This window comes from Miniopterus schreibersii, assembly GCF_964146895.1.
Source record: "Miniopterus schreibersii genome assembly, chromosome: 12".
In the NCBI taxonomy this organism is placed as follows: Eukaryota; Metazoa; Chordata; class Mammalia; order Chiroptera; family Miniopteridae; genus Miniopterus; species Miniopterus schreibersii.
In genome coordinates, this window is record NC_138112.1 from 12,244,892 (window position 1) to 12,269,156 (window position 24,265).

Here is a 24,265-nt window from a genome sequence, read left to right on the forward strand (position 1 = left end):
ATGAACGGTGAGGTGGCCAAGGGCTGCCCCTGAAAAGCTGAGGGAAAGCCAAGGGGGGAAGAGCTGGGAGCCCATGATCATGCCCTAAATGAATCTCTGGTGGCAGCTTGATGGCAATGGGCAGGGGCAGGTGAGGTCGCCTACAGCATTTTGCCTAGAACACTATTCAGGTTAACAGACTTCAACAAGAGAGTGGAAAGTTTTAGTTTAAATGCAGGGAACAAAGTAAGTTAAAATATATGTATGTGTAGATATGTGTGTATTTGTGTGTATACACAGTGTACACACACGTATATTTATGTATACTTATACATATATGTATATTTATTATGTATGTTCACACATAGATGTACCCTAAAAAAGAAAAACCTATGGCTAAACACACCAGTCTACAGTGAGAGTGGTATTTGTATGTTCAGGTCATTAAACCCCTTTTCAGGATTTGGCTTCTACATCTGACAAGCTCAGTTAATGCTCCAGGTGATACTATTCAAATTCTGGGACAACTACATGCCCCTGCATCTGAAGCTATGGAAATCGGTGGGTGCTGAATGGAAATACTGCCTACCTGAAAGGGACGTGTCTGTATATCTGACTCAAGCCTGGTGTCCATCTGCCACTGTGAGCTAGCTGTATGACTTTGGAGAAGCTCCTCTGCCCTCTGGGCCTCTGCCTTCCCAGCTCCAAGGCAAAGGGAATGGACTAGAATTCTAGCTCTAAGGGAAGGCTAAGTATGTGTCGCAAAGGAAAATATTTTTCGTCTGACTTTCCCTTCTCTTTGAGATCTACTTTAGGTTTGGGTGGAAATGTCACCATGCTTCTGGGCTCTTTTATGTGTCCTTGCAAAGGTGTCCAAGAACTGCCCCTAACTCTACCGTGGCAGCTTATCTTCTGCTCACCCTACACAGGGCCTACAGCCAACACCCGGACCACCTGCTGCTTGTGGCAGCTGGTCACACTTTCTCACGCTTTGTTCACAGCATCTTCTCCCCCCAACACCCTCCATCTTTATTTAAAAATATGAACATCCTGGTCCTTCTTTCCCCTCAGTATCACCTCAGTGAAGCCTTCCCTGAGTATTCCTGTCACAAAACGCCTGCGGCATGTCACTGACCACATTCCTTTTTGTATTTTAGTTTTGCAGGCGTGTGCCTCATCTCACCAGGGGGTATGTTACTTTGGAGCGGAGACCACCTCATATTCACTTTTGTATCACCCACAGCGGCTCACAGGGGACACAGCGAAGGAGTAACACAATAATGAAATAATGGGAAATAGCTCTGAAGTCGGACAGGCCTGCCTTCAAATATCGGTGTGCCCTTGGGGGAGTAACTTAACTTTGCTAAGCCTTCGTGCCCTGCACTGTAAAATGGGATATCAATTCTACTTAATCACATTTGTTATTAATAGGAAATAATAATTTAAAATGTGGCATAGTACTACCATTGTTAGAGGGGAAATGATCACTAAGTGAGTCAGTGGGCCAACTTAGTAATCAGGTGTGAATGACTTATAAAACCCAATTTACAGCCTGGCTGGTGTGGCTCAGTTGGTTGAGCACCATCCCAGGCACCAAAGGATTATTGGTTTGATTCTCCGTTGGGTCACCTGTGGGGGTTGCAGGCTCAATTCCTGCTGGGGGGTGTACAGGAGGTGGCTGATAGGATTGATGTTTTGCTCTCACATCGATATTTCTCTCTTCCTCTCCCTTCCCCTTTCTCTAAAAAAATCAATAAAGATATTTTTAAAAACCCCAATTTACAGATATTTTTGCTCACTGGAAGCCTTTATTTACCTAATTATAGTAGAGAAATGCCTTTTTCCTCTCAATTGCTTCACAGCTAGAACTTGGGTACAAGTCTGCTGTGTTGCTCAAAGTGTCCCCGTGGAGGTTTGGGTTTGGCAGATGCTTTCCTTTCCTCTCTTCTGTCTCAGGAAGAAGGACATGCAGTGGAATCTATGGCCCAGACATGGAGATCCTGAGGCCAGGAGAGTGGGAAGCAATTATTTACATGGGGTGACTAAAAGATTCCCTGTATTATAAATTTTCAAAATTAATAATGTCTGATGACTTTAAAAATATCATCTCAACAGGGAAATCCTAGCAAGGGAGAAGATCTTCAGTCCAAGTCCTAGGCCTTCTCTATTATATACATCAATGGAATTAAAATTAATAAAATTTATTATGCAACCTAAACCCTAAACCTCAGCTCTATTTGGGGCTCAAAAACTGCCCTCTCTCTGATAACAGATAGACACACTTTCTTCTCCATTTACACCCTGGTTTTCTTTTAATGCTAACCCTGGCTAAAGTCATATTGGGTGACTACTTACCTAATAGCCCATATCTACTCTCAATTTACAATACACCCTTCAGCCGGGTGTATTAATCTATAGCATGTATTTCTAACATCTTATGTAATTTTTTAAAAACAAACATAAAATACTTTCTCACTCCTTTATACTCTGAGTAGTAACACCATTAATAATATAGTTGATGGTAACAGTGAGCTGGAGAGAGCAGAGTGTGGGTCCCACATGTCTTAAATGTGGATTAAAATCCATTCTTTCCCACAGCCTGGTTAACCTCACTTCTGTGGCTGTACATGGAGCAATTCATTCTACAGCAACGCAGGAGTTGACAAATCAATCACTCTCTGGGCTTTTAGATAATGCTGACTTTTTCTCAGTGAAAGTCAACTCCATTCTACATAATATATTCGCTGAGCTCAGGAATTAGCACCTGATTTATTCAAGCTGTTTACATTACCTTCTCTTTGGTTCAAATAAAAAGATTGGCGCATATTCTAACATCTGTGGGAGCAGACTACGGGGAATAAGAGGCAATCTGAATGATCTGGTAGTTTGTAATGCAGGATTATTACTCCTGGCCCTCTTAGCCTTCTGAATTCCATAAACATTAACATGTAATGAATACACACATTATAACTTAACAAGAAGCATTAAAAACAAAAACTAAAACCAAAAGCAATAACCTACTAAGGAGGGGCAATGATTGTGTTTCCTTTTATTATTAAAACCAATGGTCAATGAAAATCCTCAAGTTTCTTTCTTGATGTGTAAGCCTCAGTTTCACACAAATAAGCAATGTGCAATAATATTTAGAAAATATGCATGTCAACTTAAAAGAGAAAAATTTGCATCAGAACACATAACTGACACGGATGTGCTGGTTCCATGATCCTCAGTGCTAGTCTGTGCGACATTACAGTGGTAGAGTTTCCCCGTACCAGTTTAAATCATCACATACAACTTAGTTTTAAAATGTTATAACCTGCACCAAGCACAGTGTTATACCTATTCGACTGAACAAAAAACTAACAGGAACAAATGCTCCTATTTCTCCTAAAATGGCTGGTTTTGAGGCTGCTCAAGTTTTTCTAAAACCAGTAAGACACTGAAGAAAAAATCTAGCAGCACCCATCTTGCCACAAACCTGACCACTACAGTCTCCCCTTTCACAAAAGGAGCTGCTGATGTCTAAGCTTTGTCCCACACTGAAGCTTCCTGTTAACATGGTTCTACAACTAAAAGACACCACGTTGATATGCAGGAGGGATTCATAAATGACAATTGTTCATAATGTGTAAACAGATGGGTTTATTACCATAGCAACCAACAACATATCAGGTCAAAAACTTTGCTGGCAAATCTCCTAGTGATTTTTCAAATACTATCCTTTTATTCCACTGAGATAAACAGGTTGAGGAGTATGCCTATAAACTCTTATGCCTGTAAACAGTTTAATAGTGACCTCAGGGAGGTTTTCGCAATTGTAAGAGCCAGTAAACATCAGTAGCTGCACTAGAAGACAGTGAGTTCCACATAAGTTGATCTAGGTGTTCCAGAAACAATGGTGTGAACAAAATCAGTGGGGAAAAGAAAAATCTTAAGTGGCAGCCACTGAAAGAATAAACAATTTCCTAAAAGAAGCAAGTCCACTAATTATTTGCTCAGAGAAAACAAGCCAGAGCAAGGGACAGAATGTGTAATAGGTGTAGGCCACCATCTGGAGGGAAAGAAATGCAATATTCTGGAAAGTGTGTTTTATTTTCTAATTTTCAGGGCCAGACTAACTTTATTTTTGTCATATTTTAATATCATATAAAATTTCTTCAAGAATTTAATGAATATATTGTGAATGGCAGTCAATGCTCTTGAAAATAATTATAATTATAGGTCAAGCCAAATGGCTTTCAAGATAAAACAAGATCATGCCAAAACATACCAACATACAAGGTACTCTATACAGTGGAGTCTTCAGGGAATCAACAATGAATGTAGATTTCAAGGACATCACCGAGGCAGGAAGAGCAGAAGCTTAGAATATATATTTTTACCAAAAAGGAACATTTGAAAATACCTTTATGAATTGGCCAGCCAACCAAAATCTAAATGAAGGAATATTTAAAATTACTTATTTCAGGAAAATGATTCTGCGCAAATTATACGTATTCTTTGGCTATTAACCTCAGGCCTCAACTAAGGCCAGCAGCACGCCACTCTTTAGAGACACAAACATCAAGGCTGTCCAGAGTACTCCCTGCCCAAGCTCCGGAGCCCATGCTCTCTAGTAATCGCTTGTAATCGATCACTTGTAAATGTTCTTTTTCAGCATCAATGTGCACGTAGGGTTGGCAGAGGAACCTCATGACAGCATATTTCTTAGCCGAAGTTCAGTGTGAGACCTGGTTACCTGATCACAAATGGTGAACAGAAATATTATCCTAATGGGCAAGGAAGCGTCTCCATTTCAGGGGGCTCATCTGGGAAACGAGAAACCCTTACCTCAGGAAGTGCTTCATGGTGCCTGTTTTGATTATCCAGATGTTATCCAAACTGTCCTCAAGTAACTGCTTTCGAGTTTGCCTTTGTCAAAATAAGTGCAAGCTGTGGGAAGAAAGTAGACATATTTACTATTAAGGGGGCTGGAAATCCCAGCCCCCAAAGTCCTGCTACCCCAGGAAGCAGACAATGCTATGTGGCACCCAGGACATCGACCAAACTGCCCACCAAGCAACTCGATTCTAGGGATGGAGATGACAGCTAAAGCCTTTCCTTTACAACCAACAATTAGCCTTTCATTTTAAGTCACCTGCTGGAGAAATTATTAGATTCATGAGCAGTCTTCAATAGTAAGCTTTTTCTCTATTTGAGGCCTTCCTACCTTTGGAAGGACAGTATATATTGAGGAGGAAGGAGAAGAACCATGAAGTTATCCTGATTTCCAGCTCTCCGATGGTCTTAAATCTGGCAGCCCCAGCCTTTCGGAAGTACAACTCAAAAATAACTAGAAGCAGCTGGTAATGTCTTTAAGCTGAAAAAGAGCTTTTAAAGAGCCAACTACTCCAAACAAACGAATATGCCCCGCATCACCTCCCCCCACTTTTTTTGCACTGTGAATAGGACAGTGAGGCTTTATATTTGTCTAGTACTTTTCAGTTTGCGATTTGCTTTCCCAAAGTCTATAATACCAGGTTATTGGTCTCCTTCCTTTTGATAAGAATGACACCAGAAGCTGCCTACAAAGCTGGGACGAAATGGCCTCGAGAAGACAGAGGCTGGAAACAATAGCAGAGAGACGTTACCACGGGAGAGTTGTGATAAATGGGGCACCAGCTGCAGTGGCAGGGAGAGGGGCTGAGTGTGTGGACAAATGCTGAGGGAGGAGGCACAGCTACCAACTGGAACAGCCCAGAAATGTGGGCAACTCAACCCAAAAGCCAGTCTTTTCTTTAGCACATACTTGTTTCTGTAAGTACCCCATGCATACTTGGAAAAAGAAAATGTACACATCAATTTAAGATTGTGGTTGCTTCTCGGGGGGCAGGGAGAGGTTTAAGATTAGGGAAGGGAACACTGAACTTCAACGTGATAAACATTTTATTTCTTAAAATACACCTTAAGCAAAATAAAGGTGAAAAACAACTATTGTTTTTCATTTTCAGTGGTGTCTTTTAAAAATGAATCCAAATTTTAACTAGAAAGTGTTAATGTCCACCCACATCATAGTTTCTAAAATATCCTCAAATATAAGGAACCAGGGCTCCTTAGAAAAATGTATGGAAAGGGGGGAAACGAGTAACTTCACAGTAGAGAAACCTCACAAATACTATCTCAATTAGGTGATCAAGGTTAACATCACAGTGATAAGTCACGGTGATAGAATATGTTCTCGACACGCTGTGATGAAAATGGCACTTTACCTCCGAGGTCTTCCTCCTCCAAACCCATTACCCCAGTCGTGGGTAATCATGATAAAAACATCAGACAAACTCCTATTGAGGATAATTCCACAAAACACCTAACCAGTGCTCCTCAGAAGTCTCAAGATTATCAAAGACAAGAAAAGTCTCAGAAACGATCCCAGCCAAGAGGTGGCTAAGGAGACATGACAACTAAATGTAACGTGGGATCCTGGGTGGGATCCTCGAATAGGAAAAGAATATTAGTTCAAAACTAAGGAAATCTGAATAAGCATGGGCTTTACTTAGTGAGGTATCAATATTGGTCCATTAGCTGTGATAAATGTATCATATTAACATAAGAAACTGGATGCCAATGAAGAAACACTCTGTACTATCTTTGTAACTTTTCTGTAAATCTAAGACTATTCTAAAATAAAAAATTATTCCAATATGTTGGTGCCTACTGTGCTCTAGACACAAAGGTAGGCATTAGGGTTACAGGATGAATATAAGAGAGGTCTTGAGGGAGGAAAGCAGAAATGATACAGAGAAAGAAATAGGTACTCAAACACAGTTTTTCAAGTGGAAACGGGTGCTGTGATGGTGAATATGAGAGATGTGGTCTTAGCTGTAGGGGTCAACAGTTCCCTAGTACATGCAAAGTCCCAGAAGCAAGAGAATACACAATGTATAGAGGAAAAAATGTTCCACATGACCTAGTGACCTGGTACTTGGTAAGAGGGTCAGGTAAAAACAGGGATGGTGAGATATGGGAAAGCAAGAAATGGTCAGATCATCAAAGGCTTTGTAAGTAATATATATATATATATATATATATATATATATATATATACACATATACATGCATATATATTTGTAAGCAATATTTTAAAAGTTTGAACGAGGAACTATTTAAAGTTTTCAAACTGAGTTGATCCAATTTCTAGTTTTAAAAATGCACTCTGATTGTAGCATAAAGAATAAATTGGATTGTGGTAAATGACTGGAAGGGACACCATTTAGAAGGTTGTTACAATAGTCCAAGCAAAGATAATAATGGTAGGATAAGGCAATTGACAGAGATAGAACTGTGATGGATTTGAGAGATATTTAGAAAGTAAAATCAATAGGACTTCTGTTAATTGATTGATTGGGAAATGGGCTGGTGAAGGACAGGAGGAGTCTAACACTACGCCCATGTTTATGGCTGGCATAGATGGGGAGACGGTAGTATCTTTCACTAAGACCCTGAATTCTACAGGATTTGGGGATCTGGGTGTATTTGGGGGTCTTTGGGGGCTTTGTGAGCTTTCAGAGTCAAGTGGTAGCATGGTTATACATGGATTTGAAGGTCAGGAGAGAAATTCCCTTTGGAGGTAAAGATTTGGGCTTCATAGGCATACAGATGGTAATTAACACCATAGCCCAGAAGGAAATACTTAAGAAGTATCATATACAATACTTGTTAGTAACGCTAGTTCTCTGTCACTAGGATAATATTAAATTAAAACTGTCATACTACTAAGGCAATAAAGAATGGAATGCATTTCAGAAACATTTTACCAATATTTAAAAAAAAACTTTAAATGGTTTAATTTCAGTTAAATAGAAAACTGATTTACTTAAAAAAAAAAAATCTCATTTCATGATATAGGATAAATAAAGTAATATAATACTTCAGCTTCCTGCCCTCTACATAGAGGTTCCTGTCTATCCATTAAAACAAACACCTTTTGAATGCTTATGTGCCCAGCATTATGCTTGGTAATGCAACAGAGTTTAATACCACACAGGAGCCTTACAATTTAAGGGAACACTGGTCAAGTATGGCAGAAAGCGAGCACAGTGGTTAGAGAGCACAAACTTTGGAGGCAGAGACTTCATATCTGGGATCTACCACTAGCCAAGTGGCTTTAGACAAGCTGCTTAACCTCTCTAGGGTTCTGTTTTCTCCCTGTTAAATGGGGAGCAGTGTTATTATAACCACCTTGTAGGGTTGTTCGAAGAATTACAGGTATGTACTATGCATGGTCCTCTTTACTAGTATTACTATTTTGTCGTTCTTAATATATACTCCTCTAAAGTAAAAGACTATTAGGTTAAGTGAAAATCACTTAGGAGACTGTTAAAATAAGTTGTGACTTAAACTGGGACAATGATAGTGGTGATGGAAAGAAGTGAACAGAGGTGGAAAGTATTTGGAAAGTAGAATCACTTGGACTTACTGATTGGGTGGAAAAAGCGAAGGGAAAGAAAACAACAATTAGTTCCAAGTATCTGTCCCCCAAACAGAAAACAAAGACAACAATTAGTTCTAATTATCTGTCCCCCAAAGAGGACACACTAAAAATGGCTTTGGGTGGTAGAGGAAAGCCTGTGTAAATACGATTCAGCTCATTGCTCACTGGGTATTAAATAACTTCTCTAAATGTTTTCTACAGGAAAATAAAAAGAGTGACTGCTCACTTTATTTTTAAAATCTAGCTTTATTTTAAAAGAGGCACTCTAGTTAATATCCTACTTATTGATAACTAGATAATCGGTGTAAAAGACAGAAACATGTGACAAATCATGGTTGGTATGCAATGTATGGCCCCCTGAGCCACTCATTGTTGATAAGACATGTCCTTTGAGTAGTTTTTCCACGAGTGGTGCTGAGGTCATCTCTTTGTCAGGGCCCCTTTGTAGCCAAAGCAGCACTTCTCCAGTGGCTGGGCAGGGCCTAAGGTCGGGAAAATCAGTTCGCTTCTTGTCTGCACAAGGCTCTAACAAAACGGTTGCCCTGATAGGCCGCTCGAGTATGTCACCCACAGCCTGTTGATATTAACTGGATCAAATGCAAATAACTTGCCTTGTTTATATGTGTCTCACTAACTGAAAAATGTAGATGCTAACTTTGGGTTTCATTCAGATTTATTGAGGTATTGTTTCCATAAAGTTTAGCTTTTTGGGGGGGATCAGACATTAACTTCGATGCCCCCTGTTTTCACAGCATGAAAACTGCTCTGTGTGCTGCCCCTTCCCCATAACTGCCTCTCTGGAGGGTCTGCAACCATGGGGACATCAGAATTACCTGCTCTATTTTAAATCTCTCCCACTGTTCTAAAATGACCTGTTTCATGTTTCTTTCCCTCTGCACTGCTTGCTCCTCAGGGCACCAGGGAAGCCCCGGGGCCTGATCCCATGCCTGGCCCGTTGAGTGCTCAATTCGGATTTGCTGAAATGAACTCTGCACACTTTTAGAGAAATGCACTTCTTTAAAGCCCTAATAAAACCAACTAAAAATCGCCCCACTGGAAGAAAAACACACATGCAGATCTCCTTTTTAACCAAAATAAAGAATATGATCATAAACGTGGGTTTCCTGACACTGTCAGCCTATTTTCACTAATTTCCCTCCGTGTGCAGGGGACACTGCCCTGACCTGTTCCCAAGGGGAGGGTCAACGTTTGCGCTTAATGGATCAAAACCGCCAGACATCAAGGACACTTCAGTGCTGCGTGTGGGGCTGTGTGCCCCTTGTACTTTTTTTCCCCAGCTGGGAGGAATGGGGCAGCAGAGGGTGGTCTGCTTCTTCTGAAAATACCCTCTGCCTGGCACCGAGGAAGCTGACCTGCCTCCTTTGAGCAAGAGGCCCCCGCAGCTCTTTTGTCAAGTATCACAGGGTGACCCTATGTCTTAGAAGCTGACCTATCTATTGAGCATCCCCGGGAATGAATTAGAGACTCAACTAGAGGGGACGGAGCTCCTTTCTTTAAAATCTTAATCTCTACAAGAGGTGAGAAAAGCTATTTTCTATTCAGCCCTTCAAATTCTAACTGGCTACATCCCCTGTAATAAGCAAAATGCTTGTGGACTCATAATGTTAATACATTAATAAAAGGCAACCCATGAAGTAAATTCTATTCCACTCTTAATATTTGTCTAATTTGTGATTATCTCAGTTATTTTTTTAGAAAAATGTTTTATAGAGCATATTTAAACATAAAATTTAATTTAAACAATTTAATTTCAGCTTAAGGTCTTATGGATAATAGCTAATATTTACAAAGCACTTACTATGTGCCAGGTGATATTCTATGGCCTTTATTTATAACTCACTTAACAGTCACCCTATGAAGTGAATCAAAATTATCTCGGTTTTATAGCTGAGAAGATTGAGCAGGTTTCCAAGCTCACACAGCTAGTGCCTGGCAAAGCTGGGATTCAAACCCTCGAAGCCTGGCTTCTCAGGCAGTCTTATTATTTACTGTCCTGTGCGGCCTCTGGAAACCACAGAGGTAAAATTCTTAACTGACTTAAGAATGACGAGAATAAGTAGTGTATTCAGTTCAAAGTAAAATGCAGAGCTGGAAATAATCGAGGCCTGGATGTACACCTGCCCCTCCAAACTCAGGAGTATTCTTCTGGGAGCTAGCTGGAGGACTCTTGTCCAACAAGGTGACTATGTCACTGAAATTGAACCTCTTTCCTTTCCTGAAGCAAATGTACTAGAGAAGTGAAATTTTCTAAGCAAGAAAACTTGATGGGAAGAAGTCACATAACAGAGCCTAAAAGTGTGGGTTTTAAATATTCTTATTGAGGCCACATTTCCAAGGAGATAAGAATCCTTGGCAGTATAATTCTGAAATAACTAATAGTAAAACTATTACTCCACCCCCAACCCCATGGAAATCTAGTGTTCCCTTGGGTTTGGAGAAACTAATGACAACTCAAGCTCCTGGTCCACTCTGTGATTCGTGTGGTGATTTCACTCCCTCCGAATGACTCTGAGTCGTTGGTCAGTGGGACAGGGTCTTCAGCACTTGCCCTTGTCTCTCTTCCAAGGGCAGAGAAACCTGTTTTACCTCTGTTTTAGTCTTCATAATACATTATACCTTTCCCTTTGTAGATAAAAATATCTGCTTACTCTTTTTTTAACCAAACATAAAATATATCTAAATAGTTGGTAAAATATTCCAAATCTATGTAGAAGACATATACTAACCTGAAAGAGTTTTCCCGAATTCATTGAAAAGCAAAATAAGTTCCACTTTCCCTTAGATTCCCCTAATTGCTTCCTTTTTTAAAAAGACATCATTTATTTTAGCATCAGAATTAGTCACATTTTAACAAACACCAAGTATAGAAATGAAAATGGAATGTCGTTAATAACCTCAAAATGAACTGTTCTGATTCTCAGTCAACACCAGGAAATCCTCCTTGTGGCTTTTTCGACTCTAAGATGCAAATAACACTCGTCTTGGGAAAAGAGGTACAGATATAATAAATTCTCTCTTCCACTTGCCCGACATCCTTTGTATTTTGGACCAATACTATTCGTGGTGCATTTGCCTGAACAAATGACCCTCATATGTCAGTCACACGGGAAGAAAGATGGATAACACAGCCTGCTAGTTATGAGCAGAGACCCGAATTGCTTCTTGTTGTTCTTGTCTTCTTTTCATTATACCACACCACAAGGAGAGAAAACATAGACCAAATGGGTCAACCTCAAAATACAACTAGTGTAATGAATGATAAGCAGAAGATAAAAACACTTTCCACTCTCTTTCCCCTGAATCTAGATGAAGAAGTTAAAGTTTGGCCCTGGCTGGTGTTGCCTAATGGTTAGAGCATCCGCCCGAGCACCGATGGGTAGGGGGTTCGATTCCCAATCAAGGGCAGGTACCTGGGTTGCAGATTCAATCCCTGCATGTTCCGGAGGCAACCAATAGATGTGTCCCTCTCACATCGATGTTTCTCTCTCTCTCTCTCTTTTTCTCTCTCTCTCTCTCCTTCCCTTCCTTCCATTCTCTCTAAAACATCAATGGAAAAAATATCCTTGGGTGAGAAGACAAAAAAATTTATTTATTTATTTATTTATTTTTTTTTACAGTGTAAGATTTTTATATTTAGAATTAGCCAGCTGGACTCAGTTTAGATGATCCCAATTCTATTAGCAACATCCAAAGCATCATCGTCAGGAGCCAGTCGAACATATGCTTTCTTCTCTCCATCAGGCCTGCTCAGGGTGTTGACCTTGGCCACGTCAATGTCGTAGAGCTTCTTCACAGCCTGTTTGATCTGGTGCTTGCTGGCCTTGACATCCACAACGAACACAAGCGTATTGTTGTCTTCTATCTTCTTCATGGCTGACTCGGTAGTCAGGGGGAATTTGATGATGGCATAGTGGTCAAGCTTGTTTCTCCTGGGTGCGCTCTTCCGAGGATATTTAGGCTGCCTTCGGAGCCTCAGTGTCTTCGGCGTCGGAAGGTGGGTGACGTGCGGATCTTCTTTTTTTTATGGCTGTGGACGCCTTTCAGCACTGCTTTCTTTGCCTTCAAAGCCTCTGCTTTGGCTTCGGCTTTGGGAGGGGCAGGGGCTTCTTTCTTTGCTTTCGGCGCCATCTTCGTAAAAAAGGCGACAAAAAATTTTAAAAAGTAATACTTTGGGCAACATTTTTTAGCAGTAGTGAAGGAAAAAAAGTTTCATTTAGCAGTTCCAGAAGGGGCACACACACAACTTTACTCGGCATATGGTAAATTCAAGATCAGCAATATCAAAATTATTTGCCAATGATTTAATTTCCTCAGTTTGGGCTCTTCTCACTTCAGCTGAAAGAAATCAATGATATGTGGAACCATAAAAATCAGTTTGATCCAAAGCTTCTTTGGGTATGAGAAGAAAGCCGAATTTGGTTAGAATCCATGAATCCTGTGTCTTTATTACACTATGTCACTTTAAATATTTTCTAAAGGCCATTGAGAAAATTTCCTGATGACGATAATAAGCTCCAAGTAAATTATCTTAACCTATGTGGAAACTTCAGTTTTCCTTTTGAATGGCCTCATGGTATGCTCTTGTGCCCTGCTAGCGCCTAATGAAATTGTAATGGTGACATCCCTCAGTCAGTCAGGTAGGGATTTGGGACTATTGAAGAAAGAGATACATGTTTCTCTTTTACCACCCTTTTTTCAGCCATGGCTATATCCAGGTGAAGGAGGTAAAATGAAGGAGAAAGGCAACTATGCTGATAAAGGCCAAGACTTACAGATAACTGAAGCCAAGGTGACTTAAGATGTGATTAACTCAGCTTCCAGCTCCCGTTAATTCTCTATTATGCTCTCTCTGCACATATGCATGCCTGTGGATGGCTTTCAAGAAATTAGAGAAAGTTCTCTAAAGCAAGCCTGATCTCTCATCAGGAGGCAAGTCTCTGTGGGAACACAGGCAAGGGCATAGGCCGCTTGTGGACAAGGAGCGGCTAGTAAACCACCTGCCATGTGAGATGCTGGGCTCTGGCCGAGGTGGCCCACAAAATAACACACGGAGGTCAGTCTTCTCAAATCAGGTGGGCCAAATATCAGATTCAAAACAGGCATACAAATAAGTCTGAATTAGCAAATTCAGACAATGGTTAACTGTGCATATACTTCATATTTTGTCAAGTCCTGAGGACCAGAGCGTCATTGCAAGGGAAACCGAAACAGATGAGGGATTGGTTTTCAAAGGACATAATGCAATCAGAATTACCACATGAAATAAGAATAGGAAGGAATGGGAGGGGAGGAAAGAGAAGGGAAAGGACAATTTCTAAGGCTTCTGATGGGCATTTGAAACGTGTAAAATGTAATTTTGACTTTATACAGCAGTGGTTTTCAACCGGTGAGCTGCAAGAATTTTTACAAGCAATACCTGACTTATTTAGTCGGTGCACTGACCTCTTTTCCTTTAGACTGTCAAATATAAAAATGACAACAGCTAAAACAACAACAGCCATCAGGTGTGAGTGAATCAAAATTATACCTGTTTTTGTTGTTGTTAGATTGGCAAAAAGTTAATATATATTTTGGTGTGCTGCAGAATTTTTAGAAATAGTTTATGTGTGCCAAGAGATGAAAACGATTGAAAATTGCTGTCCCAGAGGTACGCACATGGGGGGAGAGAACAAGCAATATGTAAATTTACCATTCCCGAGGAATGAAAAATCTTTCCAATTGTGCATTTACATCTCACACATGCCATCCAGCACGTCACAGTAAGGCACAATGCTCATGTATAACAATCTCCCTGAGGCCACATCCCAGAACTTTCCTTTTTTCCTTCTCTGATGATTAGTTTGAACAATGCTCTGTTGACAGTCACTAAAATGACAACTAAGAAGGTTTCCCCCCCCCCTTCTTCAGGAATGAAATACTCATCCAGGGCTTATTTTTGTGATTTATAGCAATTGAGGTCCACGCCAGCCACAGAATTCAGGGCTGCCTGCACATCTATTTATGATCTGCTTTAAAGGTACTGTGATTTTCTGCCCCTCACTGTCTTGGCCTGTGTGTGCACTGTACTCATGGAGAAAGAAAAGGTGGGGAGAGTAGGATTGATGAAATTTGTCTTTATAAGAGAATAAAGAAATTTCAAAATCTAAATATTAACCCATTTTCCACAAAAACACTCAACCTAGATTTTGTACATTCTCAATTACAAATTTTAGTTTAAAAAGAATGGTAAACTTATATTTGCATAAACATTAAATGCATTTGGTTTCACCAATCTAAAGGGGTGCTTTCTGCAAAACTTTCCCTTTCATAGAATCAGAACATAGTGAGGGCATCTATCTAAAAACATTTGCCAGGAAAGTCCAAGCAAATTGGCACATTTCCAGGGGCCTGGAGGCAAACAGGGGACCCTGCTCCTATGGTAACTGCTGACCCCAACCTTATAGATGAGAGCATAGCATTCTCTTATGAGGAGACCATTTGGGTTGGGCTCTGCAGCAACTCATACTGTAAAACAGATAAAAAAATAGTTTTAAACTGAGTGAAATTATCTCATTCTTTCCAATGGTATTTCATCAGTGCCAGCAATGGTAAAATGCAACATTATGTCAGGTGCCCTTAAGGAAGAATAAAATGCTGCTAATTAAACTATGATGCATCCTGTTTCAGTACAATGTTAGGCATCACCTTTTTTTTTTTTTTTTTTTAATATATCTTTATCGATTTCATAGAGAGGAAAGGAGAGGGAGAGAGAGAGAACATCAATGATGAGAGAGGCATTGATCGGCTGCCTCCTGCACACCCCCCACTGGGGATCAAGCCCGCAACCCGGGCATGTGCCCTGACCGGGAATCGAACCCCGATCGCCTGGATCCTGGGTCGAAGCTCAACTGCTGAGCCACGCCCAGCCGGGCGGCATCATCATTTTTTAATAAGTACTTGCCAAGCTTTTTTCATACTGGTAAAAAAATGTAACGGAATATATCAGTGACATCTTAGATTTGGTGAAATACGGTAGATGGGTTGGGGAGAAAAGGGTGTCAATTAAAATATGAGACACTCTAACAATGTGTTCTAATTTCATAAATGTTAAGATGAAGAAAAAACATTTGCCTCTTGAATTTGATGAAAGACAGTATTTTCCCAAAAAGTATCCTTTCTTATCCCAACCCTTCATCCTATACTAAACCAATCTTTAGAATCAGGAGATCCACATAAAGATCTCTGCCTACATCTTAGTTTGCCAGTGGTATTACTACTTCCTCTTCTTGTCCCCATAACACAAATTTGCAAATACCAGCCTTGTGTGCCTCTCCTTCTGTCCAAGCAGGGTGACTTGTTCCAGAAATACTCAGGGAATGAATACACATTTCCTTTTGTACCTTTCGGAGTGCTTTGTGCTCAGTGGCTCCTAGGGATTAACATGCCAACGGAAGCATGGACTTGCACCTTGTACCAGTCAGGGTTTATTACTGCAGAAAACCCCAGAAACTAGCTCTGCCTATTTAGCAGAAACAAACTTTCTCCTAGAGGTAACCCACAGAATCTCCAGGAGGGCTAGAGAACTGGGTTTAGAGGTTATGTAGCCAAAAATAACTCTTGGAATGATGACACAGAGCTGGTCCAGTGTAGGCACCTCTCCTGTCACCACCAGGTCCAGGCTCTGGAGCTGAACCAGCAGTGGGCAAGGAGTGCTGCTGACTGGAACATCTGGGGCAGAGTCTCAGTTATAGATCCATGCCTATGGTGCAAGGATAGACGAAAGAAAGCATCCAGCAATTCTGTAGTGGAGAGTGGTCTGTGTCGTAATGTGGGAGCGCCCCCAACATGGGCAAAGGGTTCAGAGGGCAGTGTTCAAAAGGAATGACAAGTGTCCACCCAATACTATAAACAAATACGTTTGAAAGGCAAAACACAATGCCGAGTAATAGAGTACACAGAGTGAACATGTTTGCCTTTCATCTTTGTCCAATTTGATTAGGTGTACTAAGCAATTTTATTTTAGAACCTGGGCACATGCCTATTTTATGGCTAATCAAAATATTTACAGTTTTGAACTAAGAATTTCAAGTATGGTCTTAGATAGTTAAAGAATATCTGGAAATGGTCTATTTAATTTAACCGAGTGGTGGTCACAGAGTAGATGCATTTATCTTAAATGACTGATTAATTACCTAGGGAATAAGCATTAAGTACAAAAGAATAAGGATATTTATTATAAATTAAGGAAAGGATGTGAAATAGTTATATGCTACATAAATGTTACTAAGCCTAATTAGACATTGGCAGATCCATGTATAACTGCCTGGGAGCTCAATTTAAATGGCATAATCAGATTTAGGAGGTATTTTTAAGGTCATGTGAGCCAACTTCCTACCCCAAAAAGGCATTCCTTCTTCTTATATTCCTGACAGGTGGCCCAGAGTGCATCACCTTTAGTATAGTGTGGTGTATTGTTTGTTTCTGACACCTTTTTAATTAAGGAATCTATTCATCCATGAATCCAACCAAAGAGAGCATTAATTTCTTCTGTACTGTTGGTAAATACTCAAGCAACTAAAATTATTTTTTATAACCCAAACTGTTGTTAAGATAGGACTTCCACTCCCTGTCACTGGGCAACTGATTTAGAATATAAATGAAGCCAAAATATATTCTTTTAAAAATATAATCAGTTTTAGTCCTTGCTTTGGGCTAAGGGATCGCAAGTTGAATACTGATTGTCATCCAAATTCACTAGCACTTTCAGCTTTGCATTGTCAATAAACCTGATACATGTATGATCTAAGTGTATCTGAGTCATTAATAAAATTATAGAACTGTTAGGGTCAAGGGAAATGCTGTGAAGCAGGCCAACAGAAACCCCCTTCTATGTTGGCTTCCACACCTATGAACATTCTTTGGGTACAGCTGGTCAACCCAGCTATTAGAGCCCATCCAAGGCCTCATTTCTACATATTACTGAGGAGCCTACTTGATAGATATGCCCCAGAAGGATTGTGTAGATGTAGAAATTTGATGAATCTGGCTCTATTTTAAATACCTCAGGTTATCTACAATTTAAAGGAAGAGTAGGAGAAATTTTTGCTACAACACAGAACTTTTTAGTAAAGCAAATACCATAACCAAATTCTTCTATTTTGTAAGTCTTGACTTTCACATACTGGGTTCACATATTGGGCCACATACACAATATACATGAGACAGAATATGAAAATAAAAATTCAATGCTAGGTGTTTTAAAAATTCAATGCTAGGCTTTCAAAATTATGACTAATGGTGTGCATAATATACATTTCAATTAATAGAGCTTTGATAAATGCTTACCATTTTAAGAAAATGTATAATTAATCTTCTTGATTAAAAACAATTGTTTTAAGTTTCTTTTTAATTTAAATGGACTCTAAGACCAAAGAAAATCTGAAGTAAAATCTAAGTGTTCTATTGGAATATAGAACCTTCAGAAAATCTGGCTTCCAAATTCTGCAGGGTAGAACATTCTTATTCTACTTCTAAAGGGAAAAAGAAGAAATGTACTTGCACAGTAAATTCATTCCAGAGATTGATTCACACTTAAAATATTCGTAATGCCAACTGGAGATATTTAAAAAATTAAAGAACAGAGTTTGTGATGTCACTGATGATATTTGTGAAACCAAAATACCAGCTATGGGATAAATTATTATTTCCATCATGAATGAGACCTTCAAAGCACATGTCAGCTTTTAACTATGTACTTGTACAAAGGAAAGAGGAAGGAGAGTTATAGCAGCTGAAGTAAGCTCTTATACCAAGCATTCTAATTAACCAAGTCCTAATCCCAATGATTAAAATGGAAACTACATTTAAAAGCTATGTCAAGACCTTTGAATCTGCAGGCATTACATTAGCTTGCTTGGGACTGATTTTTAGAAGGGCTTAATGAGCTCTCCCTAAGCATTCACAACAATCAAAAAGAAAAAAAAATCAAATATAGCAAATTGTGAATTATTTCTATGGCATCTGGAACATCATAGAGAGCACACAGACAATAAACAAGTTGTCTAATCACGTTGAGCATGAAGTTATTTAATCCTCAGAACAGTAGTAACAATTCATGCTTATTTTATAGACAGGGTTGGAATTGACACAATATTCTTTTTTAAAATGTGCATATCTTCCTTTATTTTAAAAAAATATGTCTTTATTGATTTCAGAGAGAGGAAGGGAGGGGGAGAGATAGAAACATCAATGATGAGAGAGAGTCACTGATCGGCTGCCTCCTGCTCACCCCCTACTAGGGGTTGAGCCCACAACCCTGGCTTGTGCCCTGACCGGGAATCGAACTGCCATCTCCTGGATCACAGGTCGATGCTCAACTGCTGAGCCACGCCGGCCGGGCAATAGCTTCCATTTTTAAAGCACAGAAACTGATGTAAAATAAAACTTACTGGTGGTTAGCATAAGTGAGCTGAAGGGTTAAAAGCTCCTGGGATGCAAGAACATACTGTCTTCAGATTCTTTAAATTCAGAGTATTTACTGAGGACTTAGAATGTGAGTAGAGCACACAATTTCAGTTAAAGCTCCCTCTGGGTGATAGCCCATAAGCTGTCGTTAAAGATCACTGCAGTAAGCCTTTCTTTAATAAGCCATATCCAGGTGAAATCTCACTGAACATAAAACCCACGGAGTAATTGCCTTGAAATTTTAGCAACGTCAATATGCTGCTACATTTTTTTCTTCCATGTACCGCCAGAATTATATTTTCCCCATATACCACCAGGATGATATATACGACCAGAATTATAAGGCAGAACGTGTTTGGCAGACACTATAAAGAAGAACAGTGCAAGTACCTGAAACAGAACTGCTTTCTGCTCTATTTTAAAGGATAATCATTTGCTAAGAGAGACCCAAATTAACTACTTCATTATACATTTTATCACAGAGTGATTTTCATGATTTTAAGAACTTATTGTAAAATATGAAGTGGAAATTTAACCATATATATGGACACTCAACTATATGAGGTTCTTCTGAAGATGGTCCCTAAGATAACGAGATCTGTTGACAGGATCACAATCAAGAATGGCATTCTATTTCCATTTGCTTGAGATTGGCAAACCGGAATCTTCAAGAAATGAGGAACTGTTTTGATCAACTTCCCTGGAAACTTCCTATGCTGATCAGCAGTGAAAGGATCTGCTGGGTCTTCAAAGACACAAATGTAAGGGGTGCACGATTTTTTGGAATTAATTGCATGTGGAACATTCTGAGTGTGTACAAGCATATGGTCATTTTCACACAGTGATATTTCTGTAAAAAGCTACATTCTTTCCATCATCAGAATCTGCTTCCTTAAGGATAGTTGGACCAAATAAGAAGGTGATTGCAGTTTAACATATTTTTCTACTAGAAGCAACGGGTTTGCTAAAACCAAAACATCTGCTTATTTTATTTCAGAAATTTGTGCCAGAAGCAACTGACTTGGATCAGCATCTCAATGATTACATTTAACTGTCTGCTTTTATGTAAAAAATAGTAAGACTTTTAGATACTGTATTCCAGGACTGCTTGACCTTTTTACCTAAAGAAACCAGAACGGCAGCAGAATTGTAAAGGAAAACTTGGGGTACTAGTCAAAGGGCAGAACAGCTGCTTTCAAAATGCAACGAGATGCATTCACTCAAGTACCATTTACCAATCCCTGCACTTGTCCCTTTCAGCTCCCTCTTCCATGCCCAACAGCAACTATTTCAAACCTTTCTTTTAGAATCCCCTTCTCACTTCCATCCTCAGCAGGCAACTCTGTCCTCTAACTGGGGCCATCAGGTAAAATCCTTTAACTTCCAGTTCCACTCCATGAAGTATAAATCCATGAGTCCCCCCCCTTTCCTTCCAGGATAAGACCTTTACTTTCTCATTCAAGGCCAGACCTGTCAAAAACTGCCCAGCAGAATTCAGTGTCCCTCCCAGGTTCCTGTGGAGCCCACAGATACTTGGCATAGCAAGTCTCACATCTTACGATGTACACCCCCTCCCTTTCCCTACTCATCTTGGTATCTTTGGCACCTCTCACTAAGCCTAGCAAGCAGAGGCACTCAAGAAATATGTGTTGAACTGAAACTACTTACTTTTAAGCAAGAGCTATTTTCAATAGCTTGAACCAGAACTGAGCTTGTCCCAGATTATAAAACAGCATATGATTTCTGCTCCACTTTATTTTTTAACCCTTAAGTGAACCAAAATAGAAAATGAGAAATTTCCAGTGACTAGAGCTGCCAGGTAAAATACAGGTTACCCATTGAAAATTGAATTTTAGCTAAACAACAAATACGTTTTTAGTATAAGCAAGCCCCCAAATAGTGCGTGGGACACACTCATACTAAAAGCAATGATTTATGGTTTATCTGAAGTTCAAATTTAACTGGCAACCTGTATTTTTTTTATGTGCTAAATTTCACAACTCTGCCAGTGACTTGAAAAGTCCTCAGAGGACTCAAGGAGTACTGCTTTCGAGTTCTTGGTGTTTTGCATGCAAGCTCTGCAAACTTCTCAGTTGGCCAGTTTTTACATCTGTGAATGCATCTGGGTATCTCTCTGAGCAGCTCAGTCACATCTTTCAGGAAAAGCTGTTTATTAGGTAAAATTTTCACGTGTTTTGTTATTTCATAGAATTCCCTTCAATACCATCTGTCAATAATTTTAGCAAAAAGAATACTGTAATGTTGCCCAATATCTCCTGGAAAGCTGATATTCATAGATTTATTACCATGCCTGAGTTAAGTCCTGGCTACATGTACTAATAACTAGCCATTTTAAAAAATTTCACATTTTTAATTAAAGCAGCACAACACAAGAAGGGAAATGAACAAGTCTTTCATTTTGGAATTTCCTTTCTTCATTAATCAAGCACTGGGGGACAGTAAGAGGCTGGGGAGAAGCAGCCTGGCAGGCGGAGGTGGAGCCTGTGATGTAACCGCCTGGGTCTTTGTTGGAAAAGCCTTCCCTAAATGTGAAACATCTGCCAGTCCCAGCGCTTCAGCTTTCCTGTGCCTGGGGCTGGCAAGAGCAGAGAGTTGCCTCTTTTAGAATCTTGTTAATTTTGGAGGCTTGAAATCTTGGTCCACAGACGACTTCCTCACAGGTAGTTCGGGGAGATACCTGTCTCACTAAGAGAGGAAAAAGCAGGTTTCTCCTGCAAAGAAAAAACTGCTGTGCCTGTGAGTTTACTGATGAATGCTGATGGTGCAATGGGAGTTACAGCCCGAAGTGGAGGGAAACGTGCCCCACAGCTTGTTGGGGTCCCCAAAGCCCCCTATATGAATGCGTTCTTCTGTCACTGTTGTTGACAGTGATTACAGAAAAGACACTCATTTCTCACTCCCAAGGAAGAATTAAGGAGAAATAGATACCTCCCAATGCAAAGGGATACAAGAGGGTGCCCTCCTCAAATTTCGACTACACTGGTCTCAGAGACGACTTCTGGGGAGACAATGGCCAAGTGCACTCCACCTGGGGCGCTAAGGCGATACTGAAGGAAGGCGCGTATCCGACACGGCACCCTCCGGGCTCTGCACCAGGCCGGCAGCCCCACTCGGGACGGCCGCGGAGCCCGCGCGCGCACTGCGGAGACGCAGAACAATGCCCGGGGCCCGCCCAGGACCCGCCTCCGCAGCCACGGGCTCGGCTGTGCGTTTCCAACCTAAAGCTCGCCGGCGGGTAGGGGCGTCTGCGCCTGGCTGGTGCGGGGGAAGGAGCGCCGTTTGGAAAGCTAGAAAGCACGGCGCTCCCACCTGTCTGTGCGGAACGGAGAGGCCGACACACACGCTCATTGAACTTGATCTGGAGCGAGCGAGCCTGCGAGGTCTCCCCTGAAATATTCATAAGACGTGTCACCGGACTCGCCGCCGAGAGGCTGAGCAGAGACACTCGGTCGGAGCAGCCCGCACTCACGCTTGGTAAAAAAGGCACCACAGCACCCCCACCCCAACACCACACTCCACTTATTATCACCTTGTCGGCTCTCGCGCCACTCGCTCCCCACCAGCCCGTTCAAGTCCCCCGGCCCAGGACCGAGGGATGCTCCAATCAGTGAGGAGTTTCCCAGCAGCTGGAGGGGGAACCGCGCTCTGGCCCTCAGACGCCTCCTCCAGGCTGGCAGCTCGGATGACCCCCAGCCCTGCGGCTCCCGGACCCGCAGCCTCGCACTGCCCCAAGGGCCGCGGGCAGGGGGACCCCTGGACCCGGACCAGGCCGACCTCGGTCCCCGCTTCCCATTTTGGCCTGTGCCGGGAATGCCTCCTGCAGAGCCCTCGGCGTTCAGTTGCTAGGTGACCCGCTCCAGGGTGGGGGGCGGGGGGCGCGACGCAAACCTCCTCCCGAACCAGCCTGCAGCCCCGCGGGAGTTCATTTCAGGGACAGGACGGAGGGCCGCGGTCCTAGGCGCCCCCGCGGCCCCTGCTCTGCGGGAGCGTGCACTTTCACTCAAGTCCCCCCTCGGTCCACAACCCCACATTTCTGCTGCGCCCCAGACGCCGCAGCGCAGCTCGCCCGAGCCTCGCGCCCTCGCCGCCACCCCTCTCCTCCCCAAGGGCACCGGCCCCCCGCCCCTCGGCTCCTCCCGGGCCCGGCCCGGGCTCCGCTGCTCACCTGGACCCCGGGCGGCCGCGAGCTCAGCAGGTCCCGGCGCGCGCCGGTCGGGTCTCCATCGCCGCCTCCCCGGGCGCTCGGGCTGCGCGCTGCGCCGCGCGGTCGACGCGGTGGGTCCCCGGCGGCGCGCGGGCTGGGCAGGGGCGGCCGCGGCTGCCGCACTGGCTGCGGGCGCGGGAGGGGCGGGGGCGGGGCAGGAATCTGGGTCGCGTGGAGCCGAGCGAGCCGGGAGGCACCCGGGGCTGCCGGCGGCCAGGAGGCTACGCGGGCAGCCGGGGGCGGGCGTGCGGAGGTTTCCCGGGAGCACGGCGCGGGCGGCGACTGAGCATGCCCAGTGCCCGAGCCGGGGGGCGCGGGCGCGGGCGCGGCGCTGCGGGGGGGATCGGGGGTGGGGGCCCCCTGCGCCGGAGCCTGGGGGAAAGGGTTAAATCTGCGGGCCCGGCTGCTGTGGGCAGAGCGCAGGGGCCCAGTGTATTAGCTCCTGGGTCGACCCCCGGAGGCGAGGGGCACTGAAGATGGTGAACGAACCTCCGGGGGCCCGTCAGTGGGATTCCAGAGGCGTCCTGGAACCGAGAGGGCAACATGCGTTCCTCTCCCTCCCCAGAGAATGGCAGGAAAGTCAAAGTTTGCTTTTAGCTTAGTCCCAACCTCTGCAGAGTCAGGGAGCGAGTCCCCCAGGGCAGACACCCACCCGCGCCTGCTTCTCTGCGCCCGGGGGCCTCCCGCGCAGGGGCGCCCAGGCAGCCCCCGCCTCGCCCGGAGCCTGGACCGGTCGGGTCAGGTTCTCAAAGAGCCGGCGCTTGGGGTGTAATTGAGAGATCCTGCCACGTATCTCCATAGCTGCGTTTCAACCAGGGCTCCAGCAACAACACCCTAACCCGGGGTTAATTATAAAGGATGGATCACAGGCGGCGTGGCGTGGGGCTATTTGGGAAACATTGTTTCACAGTGCGATAGGCCTGGCCCAGCACACACACACACACACACACACACACACACTCTCTCTCTCTCTCTCTCTCTCTCTCTCTCTCTCTCTCTCTCTCTCACACACACACACACACACACACACACACACTCGGTGACTTGTGCCTTTCTTTGGTATTGTATTTTATGTCTGATGAAGAACGTGTTCTCTGTATCCAATAAAAAACCCTTATGTCAGGGCA

General features: G+C 42.6%; 1 protein-coding gene and 1 pseudogene across 4 annotated transcripts in view; both read right to left on the minus strand.

Annotated features, from left to right (window-relative positions):
- The window catches only part of ELMOD1 (ELMO domain containing 1), a 58,525-nt gene extending 35,149 nt beyond the window's left edge, over nucleotides 1-23,376 (minus strand). Inside the window, exons 1-2 of one of the 3 annotated variants that reach the window (XM_081154777.1) lie at nucleotides 23,100-23,376; nucleotides 4,810-4,911 (exon numbers count right to left, since the gene is read on the minus strand). In XM_081154777.1, coding sequence (XP_081010903.1) covers nucleotides 4,810-4,826 — 17 coding nt within the window. In that variant the 5' untranslated portion in view covers nucleotides 4,827-4,911; nucleotides 23,100-23,376. The remainder of the gene's footprint in view (nucleotides 1-4,809; nucleotides 4,912-23,099) is intronic. The other 2 variants (XM_081154778.1, XM_081154779.1) reach the window with 2 other exon arrangements.
- On the minus strand, nucleotides 12,114-12,619 carry LOC308565500 (large ribosomal subunit protein uL23 pseudogene; annotated as a pseudogene). Its single transcript has one exon. The product of its transcript is annotated as a large ribosomal subunit protein uL23 pseudogene (transcript).
- Nucleotides 23,377-24,265: the final 889 nt, after the last annotated feature.